The sequence below is a fragment of the Kwoniella mangroviensis genome (genome assembly GCF_000507465.2).
Source record: "Kwoniella mangroviensis CBS 8507 chromosome 1 map unlocalized Ctg01, whole genome shotgun sequence".
In the NCBI taxonomy this organism is placed as follows: Eukaryota; Fungi; Basidiomycota; class Tremellomycetes; order Tremellales; family Cryptococcaceae; genus Kwoniella; species Kwoniella mangrovensis.
The window spans coordinates 9,452,285-9,466,296 of NW_027062533.1; the positions used below are offsets into that span (position 1 = coordinate 9,452,285).

Sequence of the window (14,012 nt, forward strand, 5' to 3'; positions counted from 1 at the left end):
GATGTATATCCATGACAGGTGCGAGTTAGATAACATCATTATCGATAAATTCAATTTATAAAAGTAGATGAAACAGGTATGACAATCCAAGAAAGACGCCATTGATACCCAACACCCTTACATTCTTCAAGATCCAAGAAACTACACCACTAAGTATGACCTTTCCCAAGCACCTAACCTTTTTCAAGTAACCAAGTGAAGGTAACACTGATGGTCTACCTGATCCACCTAAGGCGGGGTACTTCCAGTAGTGGGTTTCCCTCTCAACGAGAAAAACCTAAATGGCTTCTTTCCCTCATTCTCATTCCCATTACCGTTGGCAGGAGAGGTACTGGGCCATCCATTGGATATCGGATCATCTTCAACATCTTTCGCGTTGGTGTTACCACGTCCAAAAGCTGAAGCCCACTTGTTATCCGATCCAGAAGTACCGAAAGGTCCCCATTTGTTCGCGAGGGCCTTCTTCTCGCTGGAGGTAGGAGCAAAAGGGTTATTCTCATATCCTGGTAAGTTCAAGGAATCATTCGATGTGGTCGAATGCATGAATCCTCCAAAGGCAGACGCGGTCGATGGTATATTATCATTCGATAATGTCCCAACTCCCGTACCGGAGAACCATCTTCTACTTCCAGGTAACAACGAAGGTAAGGCTGAGATCATATTGGGTGATGCCGACCCAGTAGGAGCGGGTGGTACCAATTTCGATGCAGAGCTGGAACTCAATCTCTTATATCCCGATTCTTTAGTTTCTTTCAATGATTTAGGTTCAGGTAAAGGTGATTTCCAATCATCCTCATCCTCATTATCACCTTCATCAGAATCACTACTTCCCGAATCGACTTGTAGATCTTCTGCTTGTCTCTCCAGTTTTGAAACGGTTGTACTGGTCGACGTGGTAGTATCAGTAGAAGTAGACTCGGTTGGATCTCGATGTTGTTGTTGTTGATGACGGTGTTGATATTGGTCTAAATCGAATGATAAAGGTTCTTCAAAAGTTTCAGGTAATTCTTCATCCCCACTGACAAAAGGCGTCTGATCACCTTCCAGCGATCTGAACAAGCCTTGAGGCAAAAGATTCGAAGAAGAAAATCCACCGTAAGGAGAACCTGGATCTTGACCGTATATATCTGATTCAGAATCGCTTGGCGGTTGAGGTGTAGTCGATCGATTGATTTGTGTTCCTTGCGTATGAGCATGTGAAGCCAGAGACCCAAAGGCCGTACCAGGACCGAAATCTTCAAATCCTGAAATATCGGGTCTACGCATGCTTTCCAGATCTCTTGAAGAAGCTGAATTAGGATTAGGATGTTTCGACAGATGGCCGAATCCTGTTGAACCGGAATGGGCAGGTCGAGCGGTATATTCGTATCCCAGATGAGGCATACCTGCTTCAGCCATATATGCTGCAGCTTGACTTTGCCATTGATCTTGCTGAGCACCCCTACCCCCTGTCGGTGGACCAGGCGGAGGTGGGACTGGTGAAGGACCGTGATGAGAGGGTTGATAGCCACTGTGTAAGTAACCTTCTTGAGCGGCAGCTTCATAAGCTGCAGCCATCATCATCATTTCCTCTTCCGGTTTGATCTTTCTAGCGTTTTCTCCATCTTCAATTATCTTTTTCAACCTTTCTTCAGCGTCCGCGATCAGTTGCAGTAGATCTTCATTTCGATTTTCGATTTCCAGAATTTCATTCTCAACTAGATCCATTTCTTTCTTACGTTCTTCAACATTTAATTGAGTCAAGACAACATGTTTACCTCCTTCTTCCTGTATTACTCTTACATTCTTTTCACTATTTTCCATATTCCCTTTCAATTCCTTTATTTGACTCTCGGTGGCAGATATCTTGGATAACAATCCGTCCCTTATCCCTTCGACTGATTTCAACTTCTTCTCAGCTTCACGACGAGCAGCTTCAGCCTGTCGTTTCTGCTCCTCTAAGCTCTTCGTCCGAGATTTCAGTTCCTGACGCTCTGCATCATCCTCCTTACGGCGATTTCGCACTTCGTCAAGATTTTTCTGCAGATGAGCGTGAGCGTCTGATACCGATTGTTCGTGCGATGTGAGCTGAGCTTGGAGATCCGTCAGAACAGTCTGAGCGGCAGTCAATTCGGCTTTGAGAGCTATTATCACAGGTGAATTGGCGATCTCAGGTGAATCAAGGGTGGCAGTTGCAGGAGGTGAAGCAATGAGGTTGACAAGAGACGGTCGACGAGATTCGGGCGCTAGGGGGCTGGCAGATAGCTGTGCAGGATGAGAATGTAATGGTAAAGATTCGGTCAGGTTCGTACTGGAATCGGTCCGTCGCATGCCCTTTGAGGCCGACATGGCATGACCGATAGCAGCTTTGACTATGGTGTCTCACGTCAGCTTGAGGCAATATATCATGGAGCAAGTCGACATACCATTTGGAGCAGTATCTTCCTTGTTCTGAACAGCCCTCATGTCAAGCACACCAGCCTTATCCAAATTCTTCTTTCTTCCCTTTTCCCTTTCGCTCCTTTTCAAAAACTTCCATGCCCATTCTACACTGGTCGGCACTAGACCGACCAACGACCAGTGACCCATACAACCAAACCAGAGTACATGTCTTTCCTTCACTGTATGTGAAGCATGTTTCCCCTTGAGCAGATGAGGTGTTTGATCCGATAGAAAAGCAGGAGGTGCAAGAGGTGACGTGATAGTGATGGAACATATCAAGAATGACCGATATAGTAGTGTGGGGGTACGAAGTGATATGGCGACGTGGTTGGCAAAGCGGAATGGCGCTATTGTATGCGTAGGCGTTTCGGTCCCAGTTCCAGGTGTTGACCCCCTTCTGTCAGGTGTAGCAGTGTGTGCAGGAGGGGATGTCGAAGGTAACTGAGCCTGTTCGTCTGTCAATGGAGTCACTTCGTCTGTCTCAGATCGTCTGATATCCGCCAAATGCCTTCTGAAGGAAAGTTCAGTCAAGTGAGCTCGGAAAGACGATTCGGTCGGATTCGTTATGACAGCTGAAGCGAATAAACCAGTAGTCAGCTAAACGTGTTCATCTTCTTCTCTTTGCAGAGAAACAAATTCTCGAGGAATTACGAGAATAATCGGCTCACCGAAAAGTATCAATATAGCAAAAACTGCCAACCAGAAGAACAAGTTTCTCCAATCCGTTACACCATGATGGTGATATTGATGAGAGTGATGACCAAGACCTAGGCCTGAAGCCAAGCTACGCCAACCGAATAAACCATTACCATGACCATTACCGTCTGACCAGACTCCGTCCCCAGCTGCCACCCACACTGGCTTGGTATCCATCGTGACTTGAGAGTCTTGAGGGACGGAACCAGTGAGGGAGTAGAGGGTGTCCCTCAGCGAACGGAGGGACATGGGTTAAACGAGTTGACGATGAGCCGGGGAAGATAAGACGATTAACAAAGTAGTAGAGGAAGAGCGAGATGGGATGTCGTGGTCATGAGCGGCGGAGTGTGATAGTCGAGTCGCGTTTAATGCTATATCCACCGCAATCAATGACTTGGGCTATCCTTCCTCGTACAGGCCGTGGTTGCAGTGGCAAGTGACCGAGTATGTATGTTGAGGTGGTGTGTAGATTGAGATGAAATGGTGGGATGCGATGAGGAAGACGAGTAATTTTTCAACAACCGAAATGGAGGCAAAAAACATAAGAGTAGAGTGTGGTTGTGTGAGTGAGAGAGAGTGAGAGAGAGCATCAAATCACCCAAAGGAACTAAGCAGCTCACTAGCTTACTTTTGAAAAGTGCCACATCGGTCAATCACCGTACATCTCCGATACCATCACCACCACCCACCACCCACTGACCTATGCTGAGACTGTTATTTGTTCGAGATGCTCACAATGTTCAAATGTTGGACCATATAGCATCCAAGATCACCAATACCTTACTTACCCTGTTCGGTCCTCCTCCTCATCTCATAAACAAACCACAAGACACACCAGCGTACGTCCTCATCTGTGCATCAGGAAAGAGATGCCATCGTCAAAAATACTCATAGCAGCTAATACAACCCCTTCACCCCCATAGATGCCAGGCCCTCAGTATCGTGATCCATGGGCTGCCAGAGAAGCTTGGAGGAAATCACCTATATTTAGCAACCGTGCGATGTTCAGGTAAGTCGTTCAGTCTAAATCCAGTACTCAAATTGCTATGAGTGCGTAAGCGCATTTGGGGCGAACCTTACACCAGTCAAATCACACTTAACCTTCTGGGAATATCTCTTAAACGGATCGTCATCCATCCATAGCTGTTTTGCTAATTGATTATTGTCCATCCGTTCGTAGGAGCATGTTCCCAGGATTAGGTACAGCGATAGTAGCATTCACCGCCTATGTGATTTACGACGATTATTTCGCTTCGAAACCCGCACATGAACATGGTGGACATACCATCTCGCATTAGACAGAGATAGGAAGAATGGAGGTGGTTTGTATAGATCCTGGTGGGCAGTAGAATGGCTAGGACATATCATGTATTAGTATGACTTACGAAACGATAACAAAGATACGGATAATAGCAACTAGGCTGAGTTGGGAAAATATGGAGGATTGATGGTTGAGCTATCTCATATCCAAAGCGGATTGTTTGTCATGTTCAAACATTGCTGATCGACTTAGTACCAGACTTCTTACAGCGGTCCACTTTATGCAAACCACGCATCCACAATACATATTATAGACTAGATATCACAGTCTTCCATCCGACTCCTCCTACCCTGCATCTTTATTTAGTTCAACCTCACTTATCCCTTCGAGCGAAACTTTCAATATCTCCTCTTCAATCTCCCACAGCCTGCTTTCCTCCTTCTCAACCCTTTCGTCCCAACATTTGGTATCTTCTCCGTTAATCTGTGAGAGGTACTTCGAAGTTTGATAATTCTGAATTGTCAACATAGACCTATTATACTCTTCAGCCAATTTACCAATCTTCTCAGACAATCTGTCAGGATGCAAATTAGCTTCCAAGGATGATCTCAGGTGAAACGTCCTATCCTGATATGTCACGGCTATCGGTTCGAGGGAAGCGAGTTTCCTTTCGATAGCTTGTAATTTACTCTGAATACTCTCTCGAGACTCGAATTGGCCGATCGCATGTGGTCGGATCAGCTGGTCCGAAAGCTTGATATGAAGGTATTCTAGTGATTCGCGTTCGAGTTGAGAATTCATTTCTGACATCCTTGTTGAAAGTCGTCAAGTGCGAGTCCTCCGGTTCTTAGGTATATACAATATACGAAATCTCGTGTTCGTGGAGAGTCGCTTGCTTATATACCCGACATCTTTCGGGTATCATTTCACTTTATCAAGTCAAGCTGAAAGGAACTTTGTAGTCGCATTGATCGCGATGAGCACGGATGACAAGTCTCGAAAAAGGAAGGTCGATCACTACCCGTCACGAAATCATTGCGACATATTCTTCGAAGAGAGTGAGCGGTGACATGGTGTTGACCTGCTATCTTCTGAGAGACGTATAACATAAGGTGAAGGCTGCGTACTATTCTCATTGTCGATCTCCAAATCTGGTCGGTTCACTGAAGTCAAATCCATTTTACGCAGTGCAGAAATACCAGTTGTACACTGCAAGCATGGGAAAAGTTCTCGACTGGTTTTGCTGCGCAATACTATCCAATGGCTCATCTCCACCGTAGGATTCACTAGATTGCAGCGATCAAATTCCAATCAAGCCAGACATACACAGACACTGCTACGTTTTCAAAACAAAGGAGAAACCCAGTGGTCCTCGAACTGCAATATCAGCCCTCAATACCTCATGCTGCATACGGGCATTCCATTCCCTCAATACTTATCGAATGGGAACAGGAAGATTCACAGCGACAAAGCAGATCAAGAGGAGGGTCGAGATGCCTGCTCGATACGCTGAAGTGTCTCGAGCTGTGCTTTGAGCTCTTCCAAACGCTTGTTTTGGCTGTCTCGTTCTTACAATTTGGTATACAGATCCGATCGATCCTGGTGCATGGGAATCTTAGCATATTGATATATGGACCGACGATAGGATATATACAGTACACAATTAGCATGATGATCAGCTGATCACGATCACAGACCTGGAGGGTCAAATAAAGCGTTAAGCATGCATTGTAGTCTCAACCCATAGATACTTCACAAGGAGCCCAATCAAACGTTTCGCGAAAATTCCTCAGCTCTTTGGCTATAATTGCTGCATCACTTGGTATAGATAGTGCTTTCAGTCATCAGTCGGCTCAGCCCTGGTTCGGGGAGTGTTTATAGTAGCCCATCTGGATGAAGCTGTCATGTTGAGATCTTACTGTACTGTGGAGAATTGAAATTATTGGAAGTCAATGTCAATGGTAGTTGCAGCGCTTGTCCACCTGTTCTATTCAAGAGGCGTACCGATGTATGTAATGTAACGTCAGAGGGAGAGCTAATCCTTCTTCACCACAATTCCGACTCAGCTCCCTGATCAGCTCTAAGAATTTACGGACTTGCAGTTTGACTTTACATATTACCGAGATACAAAGGAGAAAATGCGGATCTCCCTTTCAGTAAGTTGGTCATGACATGATGTAACTCTGTAGATTCCTACCAGCTACTGTTAGAGATGCCCCTCAACAGGATGTGACATGAGCCAGAAAGGAGTCCAATATCCTGCAATTTATAAGTATACTATGCATCCTATTTCGAATAACCATCACCGGCTTCTCTACCTTTATGGTGGTCACTCTCCCCTAACGAGCCTTCAGATCCTTTGGGTGGAAGGTTCGCCCTCCCCATCTTCACACCCTCAGTCTTGCCTTCGATGGCTGCTCGCCGATCACTGAGATGGGAGGCCTCCCTCTCCATGACCTTTCGCTTAGACGAGACCGCAGGAAATTTAACCTTAGTGGTAGGAATTGCAAATTTCGTCTGATATCCTCTTGCCGCGTTGTTATAATTGATGATATCTATTGCATTAGAACGAAAAGATGAACGTCAGTCGTTACAATTCAGAAGAGTGCACCTAGACTGAGCGATGCAGAATGATACTCTCTAGATACTGGCCGACTTGTTTCTGAAACGATGACAGTGAAGGAGAGATTTCAGTGATGAAGACATAAATGCTTCTCAACATACATTACATTGCAGAACATAAAATACTGTATATGGAAGCCACGAGGAGTCTAAGACATCTTTAAGCGGGAGAATTTCCAATGAATCGATGCCAACGCTGACTACTCTACTGTGTTCTCGATGTCTGCCCTCTCCTGCCTCACCGTCGTGGGGATTTTTCACCTGAGGATATAATCATCCGTAAGTCTAGTCTTGCAAAGTCCCCATCGACAAATTGCGTCCTTCTAGAGATGTTGAGTGACCATTGAGTGAGGCTCATAGCGTCTGCCTCTAACTTTCTTTGCTCATCTCGGCTCACGCTTTGTCCATCATCAGTCATAAGTGATGCGTACCTCACTGTGAAGGCTGGTCTCGCACGGGAATACGTTACCGAATCTATGACTTCGGCAAGTGCATCTTCGAAGATGCGAATGAGTGGGCCCAGTTTTGCATGCGAATGGATCGTGGGATCACACATAGAGGGTGTAGGAACAGAGTGGCTAGGACAACATTACCTAGATGGTATGACGCCTAACGGAAGAACGACCTTTAGACAACTTGCAAGAATTGGAATACCTGATACAAGTTTTCAGTTCAGATGCGTCAGGGCGTTTCAACCTTTCTTTTTCCATGTGTGATGGACATCGGTTTCAGTACTATCCAGCACATGCAGTAACCACGAGAGCAAACTAAAAAGTCGAGGCCTACCGAAATTCTCATGCTTGGTAGTCAACAGGAACGAGGGACTGGGTGCCACATACGTTATGATTTGGTAAAATGCCACTCTTGCTTTGTGCTAAAATAGGGAATTTGAATTGAGAAGCCTGCACACTCCCGCTGAGGCTCATAACCCTGTCAGGAACAACATGCAATGCTTTCTTGCACATGTCGTCGAGGATTGACGGGTGTTGGCGATGGCAAGATGCGAGATGTGGTCATGTATCCGTAATAGGAAGAGGCAGGGAGCGGGTCGGTTGTCAAGCTGATTGCTCAATAGGAATTGGAATAAGTGAGAAAAAGTGTGAATCGATCAAACTCCAGAGTGAGTGGGTGGATACGTAAACAGAAACAGGTGGACATTAGGAAATGTCAACAATTGAAATGTAATGATCATTAGGAAAGGAGTCAACAATCGTCCTAATCCGACATTACACGCGTCCCAGCCAAATCCTTACAGTTAGTCCTCATTGCCAATCTCAATTCAAAACACGCACAATCATTCAACTCGACATTCAACCAACAACCAACAATCACACATCCATCCCCCTTACCATTTTCCCTTTCCATCCTTATCCTTCTCTACTCTAGTCCCCAGAAGGAAGGGTTAATATGACATCGACGACGAGCGATAGCAGTAAATTACCTATATCGACCACCAATCCTAATCCCGCGTCAAACATAAACATATCAACAACATCTCAGTCTGAGACTCAGAAGGAGAACCACAATCGCAACGTTGAATCATCGTCTGTGCAACCAACTATACTTGCCAATTCGATCTCGCCTTCACCACATTCCTTGACTGTTACGCCTGCATCGCCCACTACAACCCAATCAGATAAAGTAGATCAGCAGAAAGAGTTAGATACCAATCCTAATCCCACCACTTCGGGTGTAGAAACGAGTATGAAAGAAAAGGGAAATCATCCTACGGAATCAGAAACTGCTTTACTTTCCCAACAACCTCAATCGTCCACAAACATGGCTAGCACGACAGGGGGAGAACCTAGTAAGAGTACGAATGGTGGTGCGTTGTCTAATTTAACGAGGAAACTGTCCAAATCCAATTCAAATACCAACCCATCAAAGGCAGGTTTATCAAAGGAAAAGGAGAAAGAGAGTTCAACATCCACCCCTCCAAATAACACTACCAAACCAGCACCTACTACCACCCAAGCTTCTCCATCTACTAAAGCAGCTGCTTCGACCAGAACGCCATCAACTCAGAAGAAGAAAAAGAAAAGAAAAGGTTTGGCTGGATTCTTACTTGCGCTTGGATGTTTATCGGCAGATGAATTTGAAGAGAAACCAAAACCAAAAACTTCACAACTACAGCAGCAGCAAACAACACAGAAAGCTGATACTTCAGTCACGACTCCTAAACCTGCTGAGACCACCAGGGTGAAGGACGAAGTACCAAACAAGAAGGAAAGCTTGGACCACCAGGTAGAACCTACCGCTACAACCGGGACTACGTTGGTAGACCAGAATGTAGAAGGTGATAAGGCTGTGAAGCCAGGTGAAGAGATCGTGGTTGCGCCTGCTGAGCCTCATACCCTACCTGATGAAGAGGTAAGTCCATCGTCTAATACCTGCTCTCATTGTTGTAATGGGGCATACATCCTATATGACACTGACCATTCTGTGTGATTTCGCGATGGTAGACCGCAGGTGTAACTTCATCCGCTGTACAACCACCCGGAGGAGGATCATCTCTACTTGGTACCCCACTCGATCCCATCCTCAAGTCCAACGGCGAGATTCAGATATCGCCGCACCCTCAACTTCGGCTGACCAAGATCGCACAGAGACCAGCGGAGGTTACACGGACATCAGTAATTCGGAGATTCAAGATGAAAGCAGTGGTGTGGGAGTACAGCATGAGGAAGGTGTGGACGAATATGGCTTAGAGGATGATTATGAGGATGAAGAGGATAGATTGATCGAACAGGGTGGTATGGGTATACCTATAGATGAGGTGGGTCGATCTCACAGCTTTTCTGTCGGGCAAAAGTAGCTGACGAGATCTATTGTCTTTCGGTTGAAATAGAATGGTAACCCTGCACCTCTCCTTCCCCCTATCTTGAAGGAACATCACGGTAGAAAATGTTTAGTGTTGGATCTAGATGAGACCCTGTTGCATAGTAGCTTTAAGGTCAGTTGATTGGGAAGCGAACCCACCAGATTACGCTGATGAGATCCATCCTACAGTCCCTACCCTCAGCAGATTACATCGTCCCCGTTGAAATTGAATCTCAAATCCACAATGTATACGTCATCAAACGACCAGGTGTAGATCACTTCTTGAAAGAGATGGGCAAGATATACGAGATTGTCGTCTTCACCGCTTCTCTATCCAAGGTAAGCTTTCTTGTTCTTCTTATAGGCTAAAATTGAGCTCATGAGTCTGTGTAGTATGCCGATCCAGTATTGGACATGCTCGATACCCATCGCGTAGTCACTCATCGACTATTCAGAGAAAGTTGCTACAATCATAAAGGTAACTATGTAAAGGTGAGTCATGTAATGCTTGAAATTGTAGAGCTAGATACCGTTGTACTGATAATTGTCACTGGTATCGCAGGATCTCTCACAACTTGGTCGATCAATCGAAACTTCCATCATCATCGATAATTCACCTGCATCATACATCTTCCATCCCAATAACGCTGTCCCAGTCTCGACGTGGTTTAACGATCCTCACGACACCGAATTAAACGATTTGTGTCCTTTCTTGGCTGATTTAGCTACTGTTGATGATATAAGGGGTGTGTTAGATGGCAGAATGAACTAATCCGGTGAGAGCATGACAGGAGTGAAGTCAAATTCTCCAATATTTCCTCAACTTGGCCAATTTGGACAACGAGACCTTCGTTAATTATCAATTTGAATAATACATGGCAAATAATCCACAGAGTGTATCAAGTCAAGCAACATCTTTCCCATTTCTTCCTTCACCTGATACCCAATATACAATAGACCAACACACGATGAAAGGGAAGAAACCGGAAGGAGACATATGAATAAATGAAATGGTCAACTCTGTAATCATTAGTCACAGTTCTTTCTTTCCATTCTTTTCGAAATATATACCCCGTTCGTTCATACTTCATAGTTCACATTTCACATTCAAGTTCTTCCTTACCCTCATGATATACCCCATCTTTAACTCCTTTCCCTAATATGGTAGCTCGTAATTTGTTTAAAGACCTAAGAATACATGATCTCTCTTTCCTTTTTCCGTCTTGTTCTCTTTGTACATATGCAACATACCGAAGAACAAAGTAACAATTACTGAGATCTGCGCAAATGACAAACTGAGGTGACACGATTCATTGGCTGACCAGAAGATATTCATCTCCATAAGATACAGTAAATACTAGACTCAAAAACATGCGGTCCTTGACGTGGCACTCGAATCTGAAGGACTGTCTGGAAACGAAAAGGAAAATGAATGACGATGCATATGATGTACAATCATCTTGCTTGACCTGCCGATCGATCATTTGGGATAGTAATAATCCCTAGGAATGATGTTCTCATCAGTCAACTCTGTGTTCCGGCAGTCGATCGGACCCCGGAGTGAAGACCGGATCAGGTCAGCTGCATTTGATTCGACTAGCGTTCCGGCAGCGTTTGAGAATTGTACGTCTTTGGTGACACTCTTCGACCCAGTCTAACCAGGAGCACGATGATCAGAACTGTACTGTTTGATGCCATGACTCATCGGACAGGACGCCGTGGAGTGAGTTGGAAGACACACTTACCAAATCTTCGCATACAGGTTCCGTTCTGGGATGACGAATCCCCGTCACTCTGCCGCTAGCTGTCCTAGACTCATTGACACTGTTAGTCGGATCAACAATTTGATCATACAAAGATTGGTCAAAGTACATTCTACAAAATGTGTTAACGAATCCCTGGGAAGACCCTTTTCTGGGTTTCGCGAAAGATAGCTCATAAGAGATTGCACCTGAATCGTCGGTTTTCCCTATCATCTCTTATCCAGTGCGGTCAGTCATCTACTTGGAGATATCCTCGACGATGTAGTCAGCATTATCGGTCGCGTTGGAATTGACAGAGTCGATGACGAAAGTGGTCCATTCTGGCGTTCTCAATCTGACTTTCACGATGGAAATGGCCAGCGAGAGATCAGCCGCCTCGGCAACGTATTCCTGCCTGGCGAAGATTGGATCTGGCAGAAGTGTGGCTGATGGTGTCTCTCTTGAAGACATGATTACTGTTTGTGCGAATGATACCGAGGGTGTAGAGAGTTCTGTCGATTCAAAGAATCGATAATTTATCTTGTTTAATCTGGCTGAATCGCTGGAGCTGGCGGAGTTTCTTGAGTGCAGGTAAAGAGCGTTCCCTCCCTGTTGTGGAACAAAGGAGGCGATTCGCCATAAGCAGCTCAGAATGATGACTAGAGAATCGAAGCTGGGATCTAATGAAAGGATCTTGTGACCTCAAGCATGTCTGATAGCCTATTTCAAAGCCTTATAATTACTGCAATTCCTCGATCATGCTTGGCTCAGGTGATCAATCGCATTGGGCTTTCTCAAAGGGAAAATTCATCACTGCAAAAAAAACTTCCGATTCTTCGAGATATTGGCAAAAGCACTAATTGATCGATGAAATACTTCATCCTTCATTCTGCATAGCTCCATGCCTCTGCTCGATTATGATTGCTGGACCCATGCGTTGTTAGCTTATGTTGCTTGTGTAAATAATTATGTCTTAGAATGCCAGTGTATCAAATTGATCGTCGTAATCATCAGTCCATAGATATGTCATGGTGATAGATATATATGACTAGTAATGAGAAAGCATTCGCTAACTGGCAGATATGTGCCTCTTCACAGCTCCGTGGATAATAGACAAGATTTCATGAATGAATGCATCACGTACATGCTAATTGCGCTCTAGCTTGAGAAAGTAGCTACCTAGCTAGTGTATTTCAGCTCGGCAACGAGATCATCTTGCCAAGGCCAGACACCGGGCTTTCTGTATCGCAGATGCATCACACTATTTCACGTACCGTCAGGCGGTTTCACCTTCTATAGAATCCCAAGGCAGGATTATACAAAGTCCCCGCCGTGTAATTATCCTTGTCATTGCATCGTTCTTCGAAGCTGATCTCCATGGTAATCGAATCTTGTTTAGGGGACTTCAGCCCTCTCCAGGCAGTCTGGGCTCGGTGATCAACAGTGTGATTGTAGGACTCATTATCCAAGTCAGTATCTTCCAGATTCAGAACCTGCAGTGCAGATTTACCCGTCCTGGTTCCCTTGTCTGCTGAATACTCGGCCACTACATCAACGGTCTTACCGGTTAACACCTGCTTGAGCAAGGTGGCGCTGCGTTTTTGATTGTACCTTACCGAAAGCTGCTCAGCTTCTTCGATCGAGTCAACCCTGTACACTGTATCTTTGTCTCCCGAGTATTGGATTGGAGTAAAAGTGAGCCGGAGATTAGCATGTCCGGTTTTTGGAGGTTCTCTATCACCGAAGGGGGTTGAAGGGGGTGTCAATGTACCTGAGCTGAGATCGTCCTCGAAGCTTCGGATGCTTGGCGCCACCGTATTACTCATTGGAGTGAATACAGGTCTGGATCCTGTCCCTGAGGTGGCACTCAAATTGCCCCAATCATCCAGAATAGTGTCTCTCATGACGCCGTCTGAAGCACCGAAGATGTTCGTTGTGATGACCTGGGGTATGCCCCCGTCAGGTCGCATCGATCTTGTCAAGTGAACAAGCTGACTCATGAAGTCCGCATTTCCATAGACGTTGGTAAATTTGGCTGATTTCCAATTTTTGATCTGTTGCCTGTCTGTAGGCTCGATGGAGTGAAATCCTTCCTCGCCGTCCCCAACGTCTGTGACTACTCTGTAGGAAGCGCTAGTCCTGAGTTGATCCATCAGATCCCTGGCATCATCTGTGAGTACCTGATTGGACCTGGCAGGCTTGATTAAGTCGAGGCTGAAGGTAACGATATCGGATTTTGCATCGCGGACTGCATTGGACACCCCGAGTGTTAGTTGGGCGTCGTGGGTGTGCTTATAGTCGCTCGGTGCTAGCGACATACTGGAGCTTTCTTATCCCGGTGTGCTTTGTTTGAACCAGTGGTCTGACAGCTCACTTGAGAGTCGGAATATAAGGAGAAGTTAAAAGTATGAGGAAAGATTCTCCACCAGAAGGGGTGGCGAGAACGAGCT

The 14,012-nt window shown here is 45.4% G+C and overlaps 6 protein-coding genes across 6 annotated transcripts; 2 read left to right on the forward strand and 4 right to left on the reverse strand.

Annotated features, from left to right (window-relative positions):
* Positions 1-228: 228 nt before the first annotated feature.
* I203_103572 (uncharacterized protein) lies at positions 229-3,366 on the reverse strand (the record flags this gene model as incomplete). Its single annotated transcript, XM_019147627.1, has 3 exons — positions 229-2,351; positions 2,406-2,993; positions 3,090-3,366. The coding sequence occupies 3 exons, from the start codon at positions 3,364-3,366 to the stop codon at positions 229-231; spliced, it is 2,988 nt and encodes a 995-aa protein (XP_019003292.1).
* Positions 3,367-4,040: 674 nt separating this feature from the next.
* I203_103573 (uncharacterized protein) lies at positions 4,041-4,415 on the forward strand (the record flags this gene model as incomplete). Its single annotated transcript, XM_019147626.1, has 2 exons — positions 4,041-4,126; positions 4,298-4,415. The coding sequence occupies 2 exons, from the start codon at positions 4,041-4,043 to the stop codon at positions 4,413-4,415; spliced, it is 204 nt and encodes a 67-aa protein (XP_019003291.1).
* A 308-nt stretch (positions 4,416-4,723) lies between these two features.
* I203_103574 (uncharacterized protein) lies at positions 4,724-5,188 on the reverse strand (the record flags this gene model as incomplete). Its single annotated transcript, XM_019147625.1, has 1 exon — positions 4,724-5,188. One exon carries the CDS (start codon positions 5,186-5,188, stop codon positions 4,724-4,726), a length of 465 nt encoding a protein of 154 aa, XP_019003290.1.
* A 3,219-nt stretch (positions 5,189-8,407) lies between these two features.
* On the forward strand, positions 8,408-10,592 carry I203_103575 (uncharacterized protein; the record flags this gene model as incomplete). The annotated part of the gene is made up of 7 exons (XM_065517349.1): positions 8,408-9,370; positions 9,463-9,520; positions 9,607-9,776; positions 9,849-9,953; positions 10,010-10,159; positions 10,214-10,312; positions 10,383-10,592. The coding sequence occupies 7 exons, from the start codon at positions 8,408-8,410 to the stop codon at positions 10,590-10,592; spliced, it is 1,755 nt and encodes a 584-aa protein (XP_065374167.1).
* Positions 10,593-11,300: 708 nt separating this feature from the next.
* Positions 11,301-12,033, reverse strand: I203_103576 (uncharacterized protein; the record flags this gene model as incomplete). Its single annotated transcript, XM_019147623.1, has 3 exons — positions 11,301-11,474; positions 11,566-11,629; positions 11,825-12,033. The coding sequence occupies 3 exons, from the start codon at positions 12,031-12,033 to the stop codon at positions 11,301-11,303; spliced, it is 447 nt and encodes a 148-aa protein (XP_019003288.1).
* Positions 12,034-12,848: 815 nt separating this feature from the next.
* On the reverse strand, positions 12,849-13,880 carry I203_103577 (uncharacterized protein; the record flags this gene model as incomplete). Its single annotated transcript, XM_019147622.1, has 1 exon — positions 12,849-13,880. The coding sequence occupies one exon, from the start codon at positions 13,878-13,880 to the stop codon at positions 12,849-12,851; it is 1,032 nt and encodes a 343-aa protein (XP_019003287.1).
* Between the last annotated feature and the right edge of the window lie 132 nt (positions 13,881-14,012).